This window comes from Schistocerca piceifrons, chromosome X (assembly GCF_021461385.2).
Source record: "Schistocerca piceifrons isolate TAMUIC-IGC-003096 chromosome X, iqSchPice1.1, whole genome shotgun sequence".
NCBI lineage: Eukaryota > Metazoa > Arthropoda > Insecta > Orthoptera > Acrididae > Schistocerca > Schistocerca piceifrons.
In genome coordinates, this window is record NC_060149.1 from 539,268,113 (window position 1) to 539,288,663 (window position 20,551).

Consider the following 20,551-nt stretch of genomic DNA (forward strand, 5'->3'; position numbering starts at 1 on the left):
GGCCACACACATCAGCTGAGGAAAGCCACATACATAATGTACTCATCCGGCTGTCTTCTCTGAGATTCCAACTCAAACTGTGAGTTATTCCAGCTCATAGCACATGGGGCGACAACAATTAGATGGGTGTTAGTCTTGGAGATAAAGGAGGATGTCCTTTTCTATGCCCCATAAAAGACAGAAGCCATCTTGAAAAACTGTCTGAGTAAATTAAAAGATTTTGTGGGAGCACTCAAAGTACTGTAGAAATGGTTCAGAGTTCCATTTAAAAACCTTATGATGGTTGTCTACTCAAAACGCATGGAACATTAAATTACTGACATATTCCCCAATGTCAATTCCAGCTTCACAAATTCCACTCCATTACGAGTCAACTTGCCAAACTTGGTGCCAAAATAGGTCAAAAAGTAAATGGTTAAAGCTTCTCTTCAAGACTGTGACCAGCTAGGAAAGCAAATAATTACATTATTGACTGCCATATGTTGTTCTTACTAAATTAACCCTATCACTTTAATTACACAATATACTGTAAGAATTACTGGACACTGAAACTTTTTTTTATTTCATAAAGTGTTTATTAACAAATCTGTCACAGTTTCAGTAAACATGTTTGGTGACTAGTTTAGAGCCAAATGGTTCATTCTCGAGCCTGACCTACTGATGCAGCACTGAAAGTGCCTGGTCTTGATAATGAACGTGAAAATTGGAATACATGCTTTATAAAGTAATTGTAGATGCATTCCACAATGAACATGTGTCTACTCAGCAAGTTAGTTTGATTCTGACTTGGTGAGTAGGCACATGTTGATTGTGACATTTCATCATACATGATAACCACATCACAAACACACACACACACACACACACACACACACACACACAACAATGCTCATGAAATACACACATTTCATACATAGCATTAATTAAACATTGTTGGACACTTCTGCCCAAGACAAGATTCAGCGTCGCATATGCAGTTATCATAATCACAGAGATTGGCTTACAATAGATAAGCTTTGCACAACATTGCGTGGAACCAAGTTTTTGAAGGCTGCAATTCATCATTGCAAATGGGTGAACACAGTCAAAAATAAAATGAGTTAACTCAGTGTTGTACTTTGGTGCAATGGTTAGCATATTAACCCGCTATGCTGAAGGTCATCGGTTCGAATCTCGTCAACTGTTGTGAAAATTTATTTCTAAATCAATCAAAAGAGTTTTACCATCATTTTCAATTCAACTAAGTGGTTTTAATGTAATTTTTTATTGCTCATTCTTTGCCATGCCATTTTTATTTGCTCTTTCTTTTTTTCCTATCATTCTTTTTTCATCTGGAATCTGCCTGCATCATCTATAACATACAACCAAGTGCCATCCAGGACTGCATATCCATTGGTAAAGCAGCAGTCCGTGTAGCCAGTGTGAGGATAGTTTCAGATAACCAATGAATGTGAACAAGACATTACAGTTTATTTTTTAGCACTGAAACTGAAATTTTTGTCTCTAGTTTCCTAATAGAAGTTAGCTTTAATCAACGTAAACAAAGCAAATGTGATTTTTGTTTTGCTGTAGATTACTGACCACTGGTTTCTTGGACACATTACACGTCACCAGGTTGTGGTTAGCTCAAGACACAAGTTTAAATTCAGGGCTACAAGGTTCATCTCATCTCCTGCCGCACTCCAGTCACTGGTCACTTAAAATCAGCTGTTGACAGAGCATCTTGGATTTCTGACGTATGTTGCAGTGGCCACTTCCAACACAGCTCTGCATCACACATTAACAGGATTTGTGAAGTGACTTGCCATATTTGCGTGTTACCTACAACCGAGAGGTTGTTCATGGCTGATGAGGCAATACCATAACGGCAAGTGACAGACGTCAGCTATCAAGTACACTGGTGTCCAAAATTAAAGCAAAACGCTGCTATTTCCTCGTCATGTGTCTAATTCATGATATAATCATACAAACTGTGAACAGATGTTGTTACGATCATGTTACGCATGGAAGATGGCATTCCGACCAATGCACAACCACGTCAGCAATGAGAGTAGTCCAACATCCACAATCGCTGTGTACACAGTCACAGACGGTGCAGTACAGCACAGAGAAGACACCTGCAGACTCTCTGCTGTTGAGGGCCACAGGAAGTATGGAAGCAGGAGAGCCAAAAACTGATGTTGCCCTACAGCTTAATGTGAATCATTTTGTTGTTTCTCAGAAGAGGCGAAAGTTTATGGAGACCAGGAAAGGGCCGATCACGTGTGACACCAGAAAGAGTGGATTGTTATTTAGCAGTAAGGGCATGACGGTATCGCCTTAGTACTACACTGCAACTGGCATCTGACCTCGCAGTATCTCCTTAACATGTTGTATTGAAGCAAACAGTGTACAGAAGCCTTCAGCAGAGTGGCCTTTATTGTTGGAGACCTGTTGTTTGTTTACCTCTGGTGTGCTTTTACAGAAGGGAATATCTAGAGTGGAACCGTCAACATGCCACCTGGATGGTCAAACTGTGGGCCAATGTGCTTTTCGCAGATGAGACCCGATTTGGTCTGGAGAGTGATTCTTAATGGATTCGCATCTGGAGGGCATGTGGGACATGATTTTGGGACCCAGACATTGTGGAAAGAGATCGATATCAACGAGGACCCCTAATGGTGTAAGCAGGGATTATGTTGACCACTCAAATGCCTCTTCATGAAATTGTATGGGTGAATCAGCAAGATTTAACTGAAGTCAGGTACAGTGAAGAGATCTTGGGATCTCATGCACAGTTGTTGCGAGGTGCTGTGGGCCCAGACTTCATACTGATGGACGATAATGCTCGACCTCATAGAGCATGGGTGGTTGACTTCTTCTTCTTCTTATTATTATTATTATTTTTTTTTTTTGATGGGAGATACTGCACACATGGTACGGCCTGCTCGCTGAGGTGCACTAGGGAGACAGGTTGCACCACATCACCATCTACCAATCACTCTCCAAAACTTGCGAGCAGCTCTGCAGGAAGAATGGGCGTTATTGCCTCAACATGAGATTGATGACATCATTCACGGCATATCCCATCATTGTCAGGCCTTTACTGCTGCCAGAGGTGGTCACATGCCATACTGAACACATTAACCATTTGCAGGAATGTGTGTGCCAATCCATTAGTTGGGAAAAAACGAACATTTTTATCTACTGTTAGGCTTCTTGCAGTTGATTACTTTCTGTTTCTTTAAATTGTTTCTACTTTATTATCACCTGTTTATACTGTTTTCTGGCAAAATAAATGCATCCTGCAAAATTTCCATTTATTGCTTTAATTTTTGACACCAGTGTAATTATTGCTTTGAAAAGCCAGAAAAATAAAAGTATGATGAACTAGTTTGGAATGTTTTTTTGCATCAAAGGATTGCAATATAAACGAAATCATGCAGTAATGTCATATTCTCACACTGGTATGCACTTCAGCAGGCCATTCTGTTTTTCTATGGCATCTAAAATTGTCTCTGAATTTGTTCCTGTTGTCCTGTTGTCATAGTTGTTACTGCAGCATCAAGTGCTGCTACTGCTGCTGTCACATTTCCATAAACTTTGTGTTCATGTTGCATTAATAACATGAAAGGTTTTTAGTTCCTCATTACCACTTTTGTGTAGTTGCCCAACACAAACTAAGTAGGGAACTGTCGTGAACCATGTACCATATGACAACTCAGGTCAACACAAAGTCAAATGCCAAAAACACAGGGGAAAGCAAACATTACCACTGCTAGTAATGTGAGCTCAAATCCAATACCAATGAACAATGCTAGCCTCGTCTGACACAACAATACATGATAACATAGAGCATCAAAATAAAGTCTAGGTCCATAGAAGCAAGGTAGTAGTTGTATTCAAACAGTGGATGAACAAAGGCTTCAATGGTGGTACATGAGCCGCCACTTTGTATGGTGATCCAGGTCTTTATTTCCTATAGCAAGCCAAGCACCATTCCCACATGACACGATGTCTGCGGCCTCTGGGGTTATGATTGCCAGCAATGGAACTATTTTCCATGCAGATACTCTTACCACCACTCTCCAAGTTGGTTTACATATCACTAGAGTGACAGGACATTAGACGAACACAGAAATATCATGAATCATCACATTTCAAATGACCCAGTGGTGGTGTATTCAGGGATCTCCAGAAATGTTCTTTGGGGGGAAGCCTGTGGTGTGCTGGAACAGATTAGATAGTGTTCATTATGACACACCAAAAACCGTATTTTGTACTGAAGTAGAAATGTCTGAGAAACCCAACTGTGAAAATAGGGTACACATTTATAAAACAATGCTTCATCTGTAGATACCTAGTTGAATACTGAGGCAAAAAACAGTATTATACTGAACAAATCAATGCAAATGCACAAAAAGAGTAAGCAAGCTGGTGTACAAAATTATCAGATTTGGTTCCATGGCATACTGATTACACACACAAAAGTAATTAACAATGCACAATGTCACCCTCGGCAGAATAACCAGCTTTGCAACTGGTGAATGGGCACAAAAATTCTGCTATTGCAACATGTGCTGAGGGGTATATTCACAAAGATCACTGACACCTTTGAGACCACAAGTGTGGACTCAATATTTGTCATTATGCAAATTCACATAACTGACATAACCATCAGATACCACCCAAGGTGCAAAAGCAAGAGACAGAACAAGTACACTAGGGTAACTAGCATTATTCAGTTACACAACAAAGGAATGGATATCTACATCTACACCTATATCTACATCTATATCTATATTCTGCAAACCACACTGAAGTGCATGGCAGAGTGATGAAGGGTACATGCTATTTTCCTGATCATAAGGGAAAGGTAGAAATTGACTCATGTCAATCCAAGCAAGGACATGATTCACTCCATTAATTCCACACAGCACTGATTAAAATCATTTACTTAAAATTACAAGGTAAAGGAAAGTGTGAAACAGTATATTCCTATACAAAATCATTCACTGCACACAATATAATATGAATTTCATGTAACAGATTCAGAGACAATGTTGACCACATCAGCATAAAAGAAACTTTTGAATTGTTCTTTAGATTACACAATTTAGCAAGAAAGTCTCAAACTAGTTCCATAGTTACATGCAAGCTACGAACACATGCGTGCACCCCCCCCCCCCCCCCCCCCCAACCACACACCAATCTATGTTTCTCACTAATGAGCCAGGGCAAGTACAGTAACAGAAAAACTGTCATGGTTGTGATCTCACTGATAATCTTGGATGTCATATTGACAAATTATGACTGGGAAATCTGGTCATGCAACTACATCAACATCACTGAATAAAACCTTCTCAGTTTTCACACCGTTTCACTTCGAATAAGAAACCACTTACTTTCAGAATGCTGTTCTTATACAAGATGTGATCAAAAAGTAACATGACTTTTTTAATTTTTCAAGCTTTTATATCCAATTTTCAATTTTTTTTTATCTTGTGGGTACACATGTTCCTGATGTTTTTTCAGCTGTTTTGAATATTTAGTTTACCGTTGAAAGTCAAAAATGTACTTTTTTTTGAGTTCTTGATGAATTTTTACTTTTGAAAAAGTGGGATCAAAGAATCTGCATTAAATTTTGCTTGAAAAAATGGAAAACAGTGCAGCACCACATTCAAAATGTTGACTGTGGCTTTTGGTGATCTACTACAGTACGACAAGAATTTACAAGTGTTTTGGGCGTGAAATGTGGAGCAGCGAAGTCTGTTCTGAAATTGTTGAATTTCAATTAAGAATGACATCACATACACATAAATTAAAATCAATCCACTCTGTGACTACTGTAATGGCACTAGTGCTGTAACCATAATACATCTTTAGAACAGAAAAAAAATCAGTCTTGGTTGCATAAGATAGGTTTATTAAATCTTCACATGTGATGCATTTTGCCTGTTCTAGGCATCATCAGACAATCGATAAAAATTCTTGCTAATCATAACCGAGGTGTTGAACACAATTTAGAGACCCAAAGAACTGGGAAGTAACAGCCAGATAGCCACTCTCAATACTTCATTACACCAACCATGAAGACAGTATTGTAAACAGACCATATTTGTGTTCTAGGGGCAGTTTCTTCATGGGTGATGTAATGAAGCATTGACAGTGGCTATCTGGTTGTTATCTCCCACTTCTTTGGGACTCTTCATTATATTCTACCTCTTGGTTATGATTAGCAAGAATTTTTATCGATTGCCTGATGATGCCTAGAACAGGTGAGACATGTCACCTGCGAAGTTTTACTAAGCCTATCTTGTGCAACCAAGACTGTTTTATCTGTTCTAAAAACCACATAGACATTGCTCAGGAATTACTGAATGAATTAGACAATGATCCCAAACTTCTAAAGAAGGTTATGACAGCTGACAAAACATGGGTATATGGGTATGATGTCAAAACTAAGGCCCAACTGTGCCAATGGAAATGCCTGAAGAGCCAAGACCGAAAAAATGCCATCTCACATGGTCCATAAGTTGTTATTTTGTTCACTAGGCGGCAGTGTGGAACTGTAACTTAGAAGTAACGCAGTAGTCTATCATCTTTACAACACAAGTAGTTTTTATGGTTTCTTAAAATATTAAATGAATGTTTACTGTAATACTGAAGTGTTGCTATAAAGAGATGTGAATAAAGAATAAATCTACATGCTACTGCTGTATTTCAAATGCTTGAAATAGGAACCCTTTGTAACAACAAAAAAATAATAATAATAGTAATAATAATAATAATACCACACAATGAGACCCACAAGGAAACTTACTTTCTTAGCTATAAATTTTAGTTTACAAATGGCAGCACAAGGAATATATGATTAATACAGGAGTGTACTGACAACAGTTAACAGCCTTAACTGTTACTCATCAGCATTACTTTTAAATCAAATTTGTAATGACCAAACAAGGATAACCTATATTCCTACACAACTGCCAAATTTCCACAAGTCTTACAGTCATTTTAGAGTCTCCTCATATTTTCTATGTTTAATCTAAAGTACATACTTTTTTGACCTCCTAGAACGTCTGCGACGACTGTTGCCATAAGCAGGTTCATCAGAAGATTTCAACTGATTACTGGTAAGTTCTTCATCTTCACATAAAATTCCAGACTTCATGTCTTCAGCGGTGAAATATGGCTCAAGGGGCTCAAGGTCATCATAGTCTGTCGCTGAGTCAAGACCGCCATTCTTAGCAACAAATTTTAAGTCATCTTCATATGCTACTGACAGCTTGGCCTTTCCACGCTTTGGAGTAAATTTTCGTGGTCTGCTCTTTTCCACAGTTTCTGTTTCCTCACAAGAGCTTACAGCTTTTGAGTTACCAGGTGGGTCAGGTTCAGGATCTTCCACATCAGGATCAAAGAAACATGTAACAACACATCCAGATTCATTGAGCACAGGTTTCACAGGGCCCTCAATACCTATACGGTAGCTTACTGTCCCTGGATCCACCTGTGGATAACAGACAAACTATTTTGTACACACAACTTACAAAGTATACATGCAACATAGGATGCAATAGTGAACTCTCTTACATGTATATTGCAGTGGTAAATTGGATGGATATTTTTTCCCAGATTGACATGCCAATAAAACATACATGTGCGATCTTAAGCTTTCCTGACAAATCAACTGTTCGTATTACTCTTCGGTGTCCAGCCATGTGCAGTCATTTACGTAACAAAATATTTTGGCCGAGTACCTTGCCGCCTTCTTCAGAAGGTAGGTGTAGAATGAGCACCTTCACTACATTGTGCCTCCTTTATACTCTCATCACACCCCATCTCTACCCTTTCTGCACTGGTGCACAATGCACTGGATGGAACGGTGGGTGGGACGTGATCACTGAATCATCAGAACCCACTCCAGCCCCTCAGTGTTTCTGCTGCCCAAGTTGGGTGCAGAAGTCACTTTCAGGTGACTCTGTGACTTCAGTTGGCTAAGGGATGGATCCCATGCTTCACTGAGAGTGAAGCCGCTGTCTCTATTGATCAGACCATTAGCCACTCATATTTCAGAAACCACCTTTAGAATGCAGTCCCAAACAACAAGGTCTGTCTTAGCACTTCTCCTTGTTCATACACTGTCTGTCGCTTTATGTTTTTAGCAAACAGCTCAGTCAAAGAGATATGTCTTTTCTTCCCTTTCCCCTTTTCACTCGTATTGAAAATTGCATAAACTTATGTAATTACTGCCATTACTTTAATAGTTGATAGAGAAAGTCTGGGTTATTTGAACTACCACACACAGTCAAATGATGTGCCTGCAATGTGCTTTGTAGCACTAGTATCATGATTTTGAAGCGGGCAGCAAGGTGTTTGACCTGGTTAAGTGGCTTGACCACTGACCCTGGAGGGTGTACACTCCTGAGTGATTGGGCTTGCAGTATGGTCTTGTGTTCAGACACGTGTCCAGTCGAATGTGCAAATTACCTTTTGTCACATGGGATGCCATCTAATTCGCAGATGTGACAGAACAGAGTGAACGAGCGGTGCCCGTTCAATTGACATACGCAACAGTGAGGAGCACGCGTGGTGCTTAACCCACGTGGTCCGCGGCTGGTGGAATCAGAGATCAGCGTAAATGTCCACAGAATACTGATGGCTACTTTGCACTGAGGCTGTTCTTTGTCTCCGTAGCACCTGTGGGTGCCGCACCATTGCCAAAATCTGGTCTAACGGTAATAACTGAGGGACCACACACTGCACGCAGTTGAGGCACAGGTCAGTACAGTCCTGGACCAGCCCTCTGTCTGAGCAGCAGTTTCTCTCTACCTGTGCCCACTTGTGTCGACCCTTGGGACCTGTTAGCCATTACCTCTAATCCAATCCCTGTCTGCAGTCCACACCACGCTGTGGTCAGCCAGTCAAGAGCCATCTTTGCTGAGGGCAGTATGCACTGACATGCAGAAACTCCATTCCTCTGCAAAGCCTCAGCAACCCCTAGTGCCTACAGTGACTGCTCACCATTTATCTGCTTCACAAGAGTTGAAGCCTCATATAGTTTTATCTATTTCTTTGCACCTGAATCTCCTTTCACTTAACTTTCAGTCATAATCAAGACTAAATAATATTAAGAAAACATTCTAATATCAGAAAATTTCCATTGTATGTAGTATAAGCCCAAACATTTCACAAACAGTGTGCTTTTACAGTGAAATGTATATGAAGTGAAACATATTGTAAGTGTATGAAAGAAGACTGCTGCTCTTGTATTCCATTTGATACTCTGACTACTCTTTTTTGTTGGAAAGTATGTGCCTACAAAACAGATTTTGTGACTAACAAGTGAACAGGCTCAAGTGTAAATAAATGATTTGGATGAAACTTGGTGCATACGTTGAGGGGTCAAAATAATGCAGGATGTACTTTTTTGTTTTTGCTCAATTTCACTTTTAAGGGGTAACATATCTCAGAAGGTGATTTGGCATATTAGCTGTAGAGGGAAGATCTTGATACATATATTAAAAAAAAGTGTGTTCATATAAAAGTTGAAAGGCCACAAGCGTTCTTGAAATCTGTTTAATCAACTTCTACAATAATTTGAAATTTTGTAATAATTTGAATTTTTGCAAAATACTCCACCACCATCAATTAATTTCAGAAAATGAAAACTTTGTTACAATATAAAGAAGCTGTCGCACCACATCCATCCATGTGTAATAAAGCTGGGTTCTGAAATGCAACTTTTGGAAAATAAGCTGTACACAGTGCACTGAAGGAGTATTTTTCAACACACCTAATTAAAATATCTAAACTTTCATTATTATTCAATTTTTTTAGTGCATCATTACAGTAATGATTACTTGTAAATAAATGCTTAAAACATAATGTTTTTTACACAATGCACATAAAATGAACAAAATTTCTGCACATAACACACACGATGGACTACACAGTATAAAACAAAATGCAGCAGAATTCTCAAATTGTGCTGGGTGTCCCTTTAAATATCTTTATTTCTACCAGGCATATTTTAGAACGTGGAATACCTTGTCAAAGTGAGTACAGCTTCATTACATGACATCATCATATTCAACAGAACAATAGCTGAAAAATCTCCAAAGTTCTTCCAACATCGAAAGCTATATGCATCCAGTGGCTGTACCTGCCCTGCCAAGCCTTTTGGGAAGACTAGGTGAACAAAGCTCAAAACGTCTTTTTCACACTGATCAGCCTCTTTCAACAGCTTTAAAAGAAACTAATGGAATGTTTGGACTGTGAATTCGAAACTCTCTTTTTGAAGCTCCAAATGTTTTTGTGATAGCATCAAAATCTGGTAAAATGATGTCTGACCACGTCAAAAGATATTTGAGAGAGGTTTTCTTTCCCAGTGCACAAGATAAATCTGTATTATTGTTAGATTCTTCGGATGGTCAGTATGAAAGAATTGTTTTTAGTGTCACACCTGAGGACAAAGAAGCTGTTCATCTGGCGATCCCAAAAGGCTTGATGGGACACATACAGCCATGTCATCTTCACTTGAGAAACAATATAATCAAGCTGCAATCACGAGTACATAATCAATTTTCTTTACCAACGTCCTGAAATGTGACTTGTACAAATTAGGATATTTTGAGGATCGCCCAGCACAATTTGAGAGTCCTACTGAAATTTGTTTTATATTGAGTTGTCCATTGTGTACATTACGTGAAGAAATTTCGTTCACTTTATGTGCATGGTGTAAAAAGAAGTTGTGTTTTAAGCATTTTTCTATAGACAATTATTATTGTAATGATTTTTTATCGTAATAATGAGTTACTTATTATTTACAACTAACAAAATGAACATGTGAAAGTGTAAAAAACATAAAACCTTAATTTAAAATGTAGGATAATAATTTATAACATAAAACAAAAATAAGTAAAACAGACAATTAGAATAATAATGAACAATCAGATATTTTAATTACGTGTGTTGAAAATACTCTTAACAGCACATAGTGTACAGCCTATTTTCAAAAAATGGTATTTCAGAAATCAGCTTTATTACACATGGATGGATGTGGCGTGAAAGCTTCTCTAATTTATTCTATAACAAAGTTTTCAGGTTGGTACAAACCTCAAAAAAACCTCAATCTTAAAGTGTGTTGCAGACTGATAAGATGCGTAGCTGTTGACGTGGAACAGTTGTTAGCGGGCAACCTCTGAGGAACCTGCTGCACCTCAGCTGTATAAGGCTTACTTAGGCATGTGGAGCTCTGTCCAGGTGGACTTTTCTTTTCTTAGCTATTTGTGGGACCGGGATGGATCCTTAGCAGTTTTTTCTTCCTCCTCCCAGCAGAAAGAGTGGACTGCTGGTAGGTACCAACACCCAGTTGAACAAGAGGGCTACTGTAGCCAGTCCTCCTGATACTGGACTTATTCAGAGTGGTGGTATTTATAGGAACAAAACATATGCTGCTGGCCAGAACGTGTTTTTGATCGGCAAGCGCAAAGAGGATAGTTTTGAAAAGGTTTCACCCTTCTATATCCAAAAGGGCTTAGAGGGAATTTGTGGCTCTTTAAAGTCAGCCAAGCACTTAAACTTCTAGTTCCCAGGAAACAGTTACGTTCCAAAGCTAGGTGTCTTGGGGATTATGCAAGAGAGACAGAATTGCATAACAGCTTGAACTACAGTAAAAGTATTGGGACTTCTAGGGATCTCGTTGACATTCCCAGAGAAGAAATGAAAAATGAGTGGGCTCAAGAAGCAATTATTATGTACAAAATATAATGAAAAGGACGGATGGAAATCTAGTGAAATCTGACTCTTTTATACTTATATTCAACAGCATGAAACTTTCAGAGAATGTCAAGGCAGGTTTCTTTCACCTCAGCATGCAACCTTATTTCCCGGACCCAGTGCACTGTTTTAAGTGCCAGCACTTGGGCACACTACTGTCAGATGTAAGGGAGAAGCCACTTGTGGCAAATGTGGGAAGGCCACCCATAAAGAGTTGGTTCTTCATCTCCTATGAAGTATGCAACTACTCTGGGATCACCCTGTCTGGAGTGGGGACTGCAGTGTCTTCCTTGAAGAAAGGAAATGAAAACAACTAAATGTATCTTGTATGGAGAGGTAAAAAAATATCTATGAGGCCATGCGGAGCCCGACTTTCACTACCTCCTTTGCTTTTGTTCTTAATCAGCCAGTCCCTAAAAACGATGCTGCTAAACAAACAGAGGTTGCCATTGTTAGCACTAGTACCTGTATCTGCTAGTGCACTTGTTCTGCTGCAGTAATTTCGAGGCCCATACCTCCACCCAGGACTTCAGACAAGGCTGTGGTTGCTTATGTTGCACAGCTCCCTGCCCCTCCAAAGGTTCAGCCTGGTCCACCATCCAGTGCAACTACCACCACAACCACGGTTGTGGTCCCAGAGCCCTCAGAGGGCAAGTAATCCAAAACAAAGCGCTAACCACTGACAAAGCCGGGAAATCGACTGTCTGACGATATCAAACTCATCCTTTGTGATGTCTCTCTTGATTCTTCATCAGAGCTAATGGATCTTGATGTCAGACTCAAAACTCACCCCAAAACTGAGCCCTCTCATGTGGTAGGCTCCCCTAGCCAGGTGGAAAGACAGGGTGAAAGTTGATAAATGGCTCCCATCCTCCAGTGGAAGGTTAATGGGTTCAGGACACAAGTGGAGCAACCGAAAATCATAACAAACGAATGTCAAGTGTGCATCTGTTTGCAGAAAATGCATTTTAAAGCATTTGATGCCCCTGTGCTACAGGGCTATACAGTCTATCAAGAGGATAACGTGATTGGAGAAAGGAGCAAAAGAGGGGTTTCTGTGTCTGTAAAAAAATGCACACCACTCCTCTGTTTTCCCCATGGCTACTGACCTGCAAGCAGTTGCAGTTGAAATTGAAATTCACACGTCAGAGGATCTACAGAATGTTAGCAAGTTTCCCTGGCCTGCTTGATCAACAGATCTGTCTCCAATCGAGCACATAGTCCAGCATCATCCACAAACAGCATTAACTGTCCCTATATCTACCAACCAAGTGCAACAGGCATGGAACTCCAGTCTGAAGGTCCAAATGTAGAGATTAATATAGCATTATCATATTCAACCACTAGTATAGAGTTTTACAAAAGGAACACCTGGACATCAGTGATTTAGGCCACTACATTGAAAAACAAAATATCCCCGACAGTGTAAAGACTGAGCTCCTGATAAACTGTTGTAAACCTATCGAGACATATAACTTTCCAGCTGTAACCAAATCAAGAAAGAAAAGATAAGAAGTCAACAAATTTAATATCAGTTGTATTTTTATTAAAGATCACTTATTTCAAAATCAGAAGACCTATTACGAATGTTCCAAAGTAAATGTCGTCAGCTTGCAGGCATTTCCAACTTTCATGCTTGGATTTGTTTCCATGGCTTGCGTACAGCACTGTTAAAGAGGGTGCCTTCTGTGTGAAGTGTATTCTGTTGCAAAAGAAGCTGCTGGTAAAGGTGTACATCAAAAATTACAGACATCTGTTAGAACACCATTGTGCAAATATAAGAACACCATGTAAATATTAAGAGCTCGTCAACCCGAGAACGGCTTCCATAATGACAAGTTTCCATAAAAACTGCTTAAGGAAATTTTTTATAACGATTCCCAGTACATCTTTTTTCATATAACACAATTGTAGCATATTTAATTTAATGATTAAACCCAAACGAAACTTTTTATATAATTTGAATAACACCGTCTGCATTCTCTACACTGACATACAGCTCCAATTTGAACACATTAATAACCCGATTCCCACATCTGGTTGGGAGACAACGACCCTGCGAGAACACTTCCCACTCAACACCTGAGGAATACTTCAATATTCGTCTTTACATCCCTTACATTGAGATGTTACACAGTGAACTAAGAGACGAAGTAAATATTCCAAAATTTGAACCAAGAACAGCTGCCAACATGAGTAATGTATAAGTAAATATCCTTGGAGTAGCGAAGCAACTTAAATAACTTAATAAAAGCAAGTCTTCTGGTCCAGACTGTATACCAATTAGGTTCCTTTCAGAGTATGCTGATGCACTAGCTACATACTTAACCATCATATACAACCGTTCGCTCGACGAAAGATCCATACCCAAAGACTGGAAAGTTGCACAGGTCACACCAATATTCAAGAAAGGTAGAAGGAGTAATCCACTAAATTACAGGCCCATATCATCCGTTGATATGCAGCAGGAGTTTGGAACATATATTATGTTCGAACATTATGAATTACCTCGAAGAAAACGGTCTATTGACAGACAGTCAACATGGATTTAGAAAACATCATTCTTGTGAAACACAACTCGCTCTTTACTTGCATGAAGTGTAGAGTGCTGTTGACAAGGGATCTCAAATTGATTATGTACTTCTTGATTTCCGGAAGGCTTTTGACACCATACCACACAAGCGGCATGTAGTGAAATTGCGTGCTTATGGAATATAGTCTCTGTTATGTGACTGGATTCAAGATTTTCCATCAAAGAGTTCACATTTCATAGTAATTGATGGAAAGTTATCGAGTAAAACAGAAGTGACTTCTGGTGTTCCCCAAGGTAGTGTTATAGGCCCTTTGCTGTTCCTTATATATAGAAACAATTTGGGAGACAATCTGAGCAGCCATTTTAGGTTTTTTGCAGATGACACTGTCATTTATCAACTAATAAAGTCATCACAAGATCAAAACAAATTGCAAAATGATTTAGAAAAGATATCTGAATGGTGTGAAAATTGGCAGCTGACCCTAAATAACGAGAAGTGTGAGGTCATCCACATGAGTGCTAAAAGGGATCCATTAAACTTCAGTTACATGATAAATCAGTCAAATCTAAAGGCTGTAAATTCAACTAAATACCTAGGAATTACAACTATGAACAACTTAAATTGGAAGGAACACATATACAATGTTGTGGGAAAGGCTAACCAAAGACTGTGTTTTATTGGCAGGGTACTTAGAAAATGTAACAGATCTACTAAGCAGACTGCCTACACTATGCTTGTCCATCCTCTTTTAGAATACTGCTGCGCGATGTGGGATCCTTACCAGGTAGTATTGATGGTGTACATCGAAAAAGTTCAAAGAAGGGCAGCACATTTGGTATTACCGCGAAATATGGGAATATGTCACTGAAATGATACAGGATTTAGGCTGGACATCATTAAAACAAAGGTGTTTTTCATTGCGACGGAATCTTCTCATGAAATTCCAATCACCAACCTTCTCCTCCAAACAAGAAAATATTTTGTTGACACTGGCCTACATAGGGAGAAACCGTCACCAAGATAAAATAAGTGAAATCAGAGCTCATACAGAAAGATATAGGTGTTCATTCTTTCCGTGCGCTATACGAGATTGGAATAACAGAGACTTAAGACAATGGTTCGATGAACTCTCTGCCTGGCACTTAAATATGATTTGCAGATTATCCACGTAGACGTAGATGAACAGAACTTTCTTTGAGACATCAAAATGAACATCTTAAGCTGCAACACCTTGTGAAATTCATTTCTTAAGTCAACTTTTCAGATACACTGTCCACTATTTGCATCTATTGAAGTGATCTCCCAAGTTTGGAAAGCATTGTAAAAAGTGAATTCCAGTGATGGAAGAAGAAATGGGAAAATGTTGACCAGAGTGACAAGCTGAAGGATGCAATTGAAGCATTAGAAGTGTGCTCGGAGACTTTCTTCCCAAACATTCAAATACTGCTTCAGATGTTTACTGTCCTTCCTGTATCAACTTACAGTTGTGAGCGAAGTTTTAGCTGTCTGCGTCGACTGAAAACTTTCTTGCGCTCGACAATGAAAGAAGATGGGCTGAATGGACTGGCACACCTGTCCATTAATCGATATATTAATGTGAACCCCGACAACATAATTGACACTTTCGCTCGATCCTCACGATTTCTTGACTTTACTCTGTAATCTTCTGTTAGTACCTTAGACATTCCATTACAATGGGTGTTACATTTGTGAGCAAATTTAAAAGATGATGATTGATAAGAATTGTATGAGACAGTAGAACTGCTGTTTGTAATTGAGTTTTGATGTGTGAAGTGCATAATTTTGCAAAAATAATGTCTTTTTCTCTGTATAAAGTTGTGTAACTGGTGTTACTAAAAATGGACTTCTAAAACCACATCAGGATAAAGAAGTTAAAAAGTTCTGTGAGATTTTCAGTCTTGATGATAAAATTCTGAGGTGCAAGTAAAGAACAAACAGGTTTACTCTTTATTGCGGAGCAAGTAATTTTAATATTTAAAAAAATCTGATGTGTCAGGTGTTATGCAGATTGTAATGGGTGTTACATACTACATCATTCTTCAGAACGGTTGACTCTTTTTCATTGTACACTGCTACTGAGGATTTTTTACATTAACGTTATTAATTCAATGCTCTAGAAGAAACAAAGGTACCTTTTTCAAGGTTTTGAGAGCAGTACAGTTTTATGAAAGATATTTTTCTGAAAAATCAATGTTTTTGTCACAGTCATAAAAAATTCTTCCTCCTTTCATTTTAATATTTGGCATAGGTAATTTACTCGTTATATCACTTAATTTTTTTTTCTTTTGGTTTAAGTAATGTTTTACTACTTTCACAAGATTGCAAAAACATTATTTTCACATTATTTTCTTTATCCATGGTTTGGCATACACCAATAATTATATTACTTGCACTTAGTTGCTCAACTTCCAGATCATAAATACCATATTTTTTAAAATTTTTTTTTTATTCCTGACTGAGATACTTTAGATAACTACAAAGGCTTCTAGTTATCCTGCCTGAAGAGATGGTACACCTGTATTTGTGGTATACAGCACACGATTTTTGACGAACTTTCTCTTTGTCAACGTATATACTTTTGATGCTGTACCCTCAACATGCTTATTAATGCTAGTATGGAAATCTTCTGCTAATGAAACAATAATTCTTCTAGATTTCACAGCCGTCCAAACACTACTTTACACTGCCACTAATTTCATCTGCAGCCATGGGGCTGCTGGCAAAAAAATTCACACCACTTCAACACCATAATCACATTTCAAGTGGCAAATATTTGACAGAACAAATTTATTTTTGAACTGTCCTGCACACTTGTCACTAAAAATTTTAAGACAATTGACTGTAAGCACTTCCCTCTTTACAGCTGTGATGAGTTCATCAAGAAAAGCACATACAGAATACTTATTGTGAGACAGGTCTTACGAACAGTAACATAAAATACCTTTATGTAACCATAAATCACAAGTGAAGATCGAAATTTTATTATGACCCAAATTAGCACGTTGGATTTCATCTTGTGGCACCACTGAATAATTTTCTGCAAAGTCAACCTGAGACACTGCACATTTTTCAATCACGTCTTCCTTATGTCTCTGAAAATATGCAGCTTGGATTTTTTTAAAGTAAACTACTTAAATTATTATTTTTATGTAGTTCAGTGTAATATTTTCAGGTTATGTAATATTTTACCTGGAAGGCACACACAGATGCCACGTAATTATCAGTAAAAAATCATTTAACACTAAGTACAAAAAAGAATATTACAGCAAATTACCCAGTAATTATTAAATATTTTTATAATTGTGGTTTAATTTCTTAAATATCACATGTTCAGTCTAACTTCCCTAAAATGCATTATCCTGTTATTTTAAATTAGGAATTTATAGAAACTTTTATCGTGTTTTTGTAATGAGCATTACGGTCACACCATACTTATAAACCGATTATAATTAAGTCCTTTATTTCCTTATTCACAGTAACTGTAGTATGTTGCAATAGAATAAGAGTTGTTATAGCTAATTTGAGTACAAGGCAAACTACATTATGATGATAAATTTGCTGTTCTATATTTTGTTGAAGACTGACCAAAAGAAATTTTTATATAAATTAAGCTACAACATAATATTTATTAAAACAAAGCTTTCTTGGAAGGAATCTGAATCTTAAGCTGTTTACACACAGCATTTGCAATTATGTAAGACAGATTTAAGAAATCACTCATTAGGTCCACTTTAAGTTGGAATGCCTAACTTTCAATTTTTCAAGGTATCTGTTTTTCTACTGCGTACTATGTGACATTGATATTTCTGTAATACTTCTATAAATTAAATAGTTATCTAGCAGTTTTGCAGAAATTTGATCTATTAACACATTTATGGATCACTTAAGTTGAATGAAAACAGTAAATCATTTCCTCTCTGCTTGTCTGGTCAGTCTAATCAATTAAGAGATTTTACTGAATCTCTGTTTCTATAATAATATAAAAAGTCACTATAGGTAAAATTAGCTTTCTTATTTGAGTGCCCCCCCCCCCCCAAATTTGGATACATACTAAGTAGGTGATTCCATAGCAACAGCCCAAAAATTTATAGATACACAATAGCAACCAAAAATCTTTACGAACTGCATGTTACATAAAATGTGCCACTTACAGGTGGATAGCCATGAGATGGTACAAAGAAAAATATTACAGCATAAGTTCCTCTTAATACTAATACTGTAACTACATGAAATTCTCATCATGTCATTCTAACTATTTCATGTTTAACAGTTCTTTACAAAACATTTTCATACTTTAGCACTACTGCATAGGTTGGCTGTCTTTGACACTATATGCACCTACACTGCCTGTCTGCAAACAGTTACTCTGCATTTGTACACCAACAAAACAATACAGCCATCTACTGTCATTTTACGATCAACCTATGACAATTCCTTCACGGCTTTAAATTTTCAAATAACCTGGTAATCATAGACAAAAGCTAGAATAAAGTAACATTTCCAAAATACGATATATAAATAATGATCAAAACCATTTATAGGCAACTTTATTTCTTCTCACAACTAATTACCAAGGGAATTTGTAAAGTAAGTTACACATGTCATCCCACCCTAAGACCATTGCGCATCAAGGGTGGTATATTGTCAGGGAAGAGTACATGTTCCAAGTTTCCTGTTGCGGCATGGATAACAGGTGCAGCACAGTGTGGACAGTACGATTCTTGTGGGCAAAACGTCTAAACTGCACAGAGACTCATCATGAAATTCTGGAAGTATGTGGACCAAATGCTACGACATGTTCAGCTGTACTGAAATGGCAAAAATTTGACCAAGGCTGCACAGACATAAGTGATGGTGGTTTGCCACACAGTCCAGATCTTGCAGCATGTGATTTCCATCTTTTTGACAAGCTGAAAGAATGTGAATGGCTCCGTAAGCAAGGAATGGATTTTTATCACTGAAGAATTGAATGACTGATAGAATTTTCTGTCTGTTTCCAAAATCAATTTTCACTCAAAACTGGAGTGTGTGCCGATATGAAACTCCCTGGCAGATTGAAACATGGGACCTTTGTGTTTCACATGCAAGTGCCCTACCAACTGATCTACTGGAGCATGAGTCACGACCCAGCCTGACAACTTTCTGTGAAACGTTTGAAATGCAGGAGATGAGGTACTGGCGGAAGTAAAGCTGTGAGGATGGGTCACGAATAATGATTGGGTAGCTCAGTTAGTAAAGCACTTGCCAATGAAGTGAAAGGTCTCAGGTTCAAATCCCGGTCTGGCACACAGTTTTAACCTGTCAGGAAGTTCCGACTGTTGCTTACAGAAACTTTGTGACTACACTAAAAAACAGCATCATGTATCTGTGTCACTTTAAAGGGTACTGCAGCATTCAATAAAAGTTGCTTGGCCTGCTATAATAACATCTGAATTACTGTTTAAAATGCCCTTACTCACACTTAATGTCTTCACAATTTTCATCATCTCCTATGGTATGTGTACATTATAGTTTTCAGAAGTAATTAGTAATAATAAAAGTTTCTTGGTAGATTAAAACACTGTGCTGGACCAAGAGTCAGACACCATAAGCTAATATTAAAATTAATAATACTGCAAAAGACTTACCCAAATTGACATTTCTGAGGGAACACATATCAATACATCTCGACAACGTAGTCCTGCCTGCCTAGCAGCAAATTTCAGTTCAGGCTCAATATAGGCCCCAAATTCAAAACAACGATATGCTGAGCCCTTTAGAGGACTCTCTGGGAACCAATGCCCTTCATATTTGTTCATTAATGCCCTTGCAAGAGCCTCACCAAAAATTTTTACTCGGCCTTGTGGGACAACCTTGTTCATGAAAGATGTGACAAAATTGATAGCAACGTGTACCTCAAAGTACACTGTGCCGCGACCGGTGCTCTCATCCTGCAACAAAAAGAAATATATATATATATTTTCTATCATTTCAAAGTTAAATAACAAAATACAAAAGAATTGTATTAACATACAGTTACTCAATACAGTGCAAAACTTATTCTGCAAAAGTGGGGAGGGCAGCTAAGAGATGGCCCTATTTTAGTGGTAGGTTTTCCAAGTGGTTTATTATGATAATTCACAATAATAACTTACAAATTCAAATTAACATTGTAAGTACACTTTCTTCAAGGTTTTAACAGCTGACATTGAGTTCTTTAATATCAGACAGAGGGAAACAATGACAGTCACGTACAG

General features: G+C 38.1%; 1 protein-coding gene across 2 annotated transcripts in view; it reads right to left on the bottom strand.

Annotated features, from left to right (window-relative positions):
* Window positions 1–20,551, bottom strand: part of LOC124721201 (uncharacterized protein DDB_G0271670-like) — a 193,652-nt gene that overhangs the window by 31,608 nt on the left and 141,493 nt on the right. For both annotated transcript variants that reach the window (XM_047246047.1, XM_047246048.1), the window contains exons 6-7: window positions 19,943–20,245; window positions 7,041–7,489 (exon numbers count right to left, since the gene is read on the bottom strand). In XM_047246047.1, coding sequence (XP_047102003.1) covers window positions 7,041–7,489; window positions 19,943–20,245 — 752 coding nt within the window. The remainder of the gene's footprint in view (window positions 1–7,040; window positions 7,490–19,942; window positions 20,246–20,551) is intronic.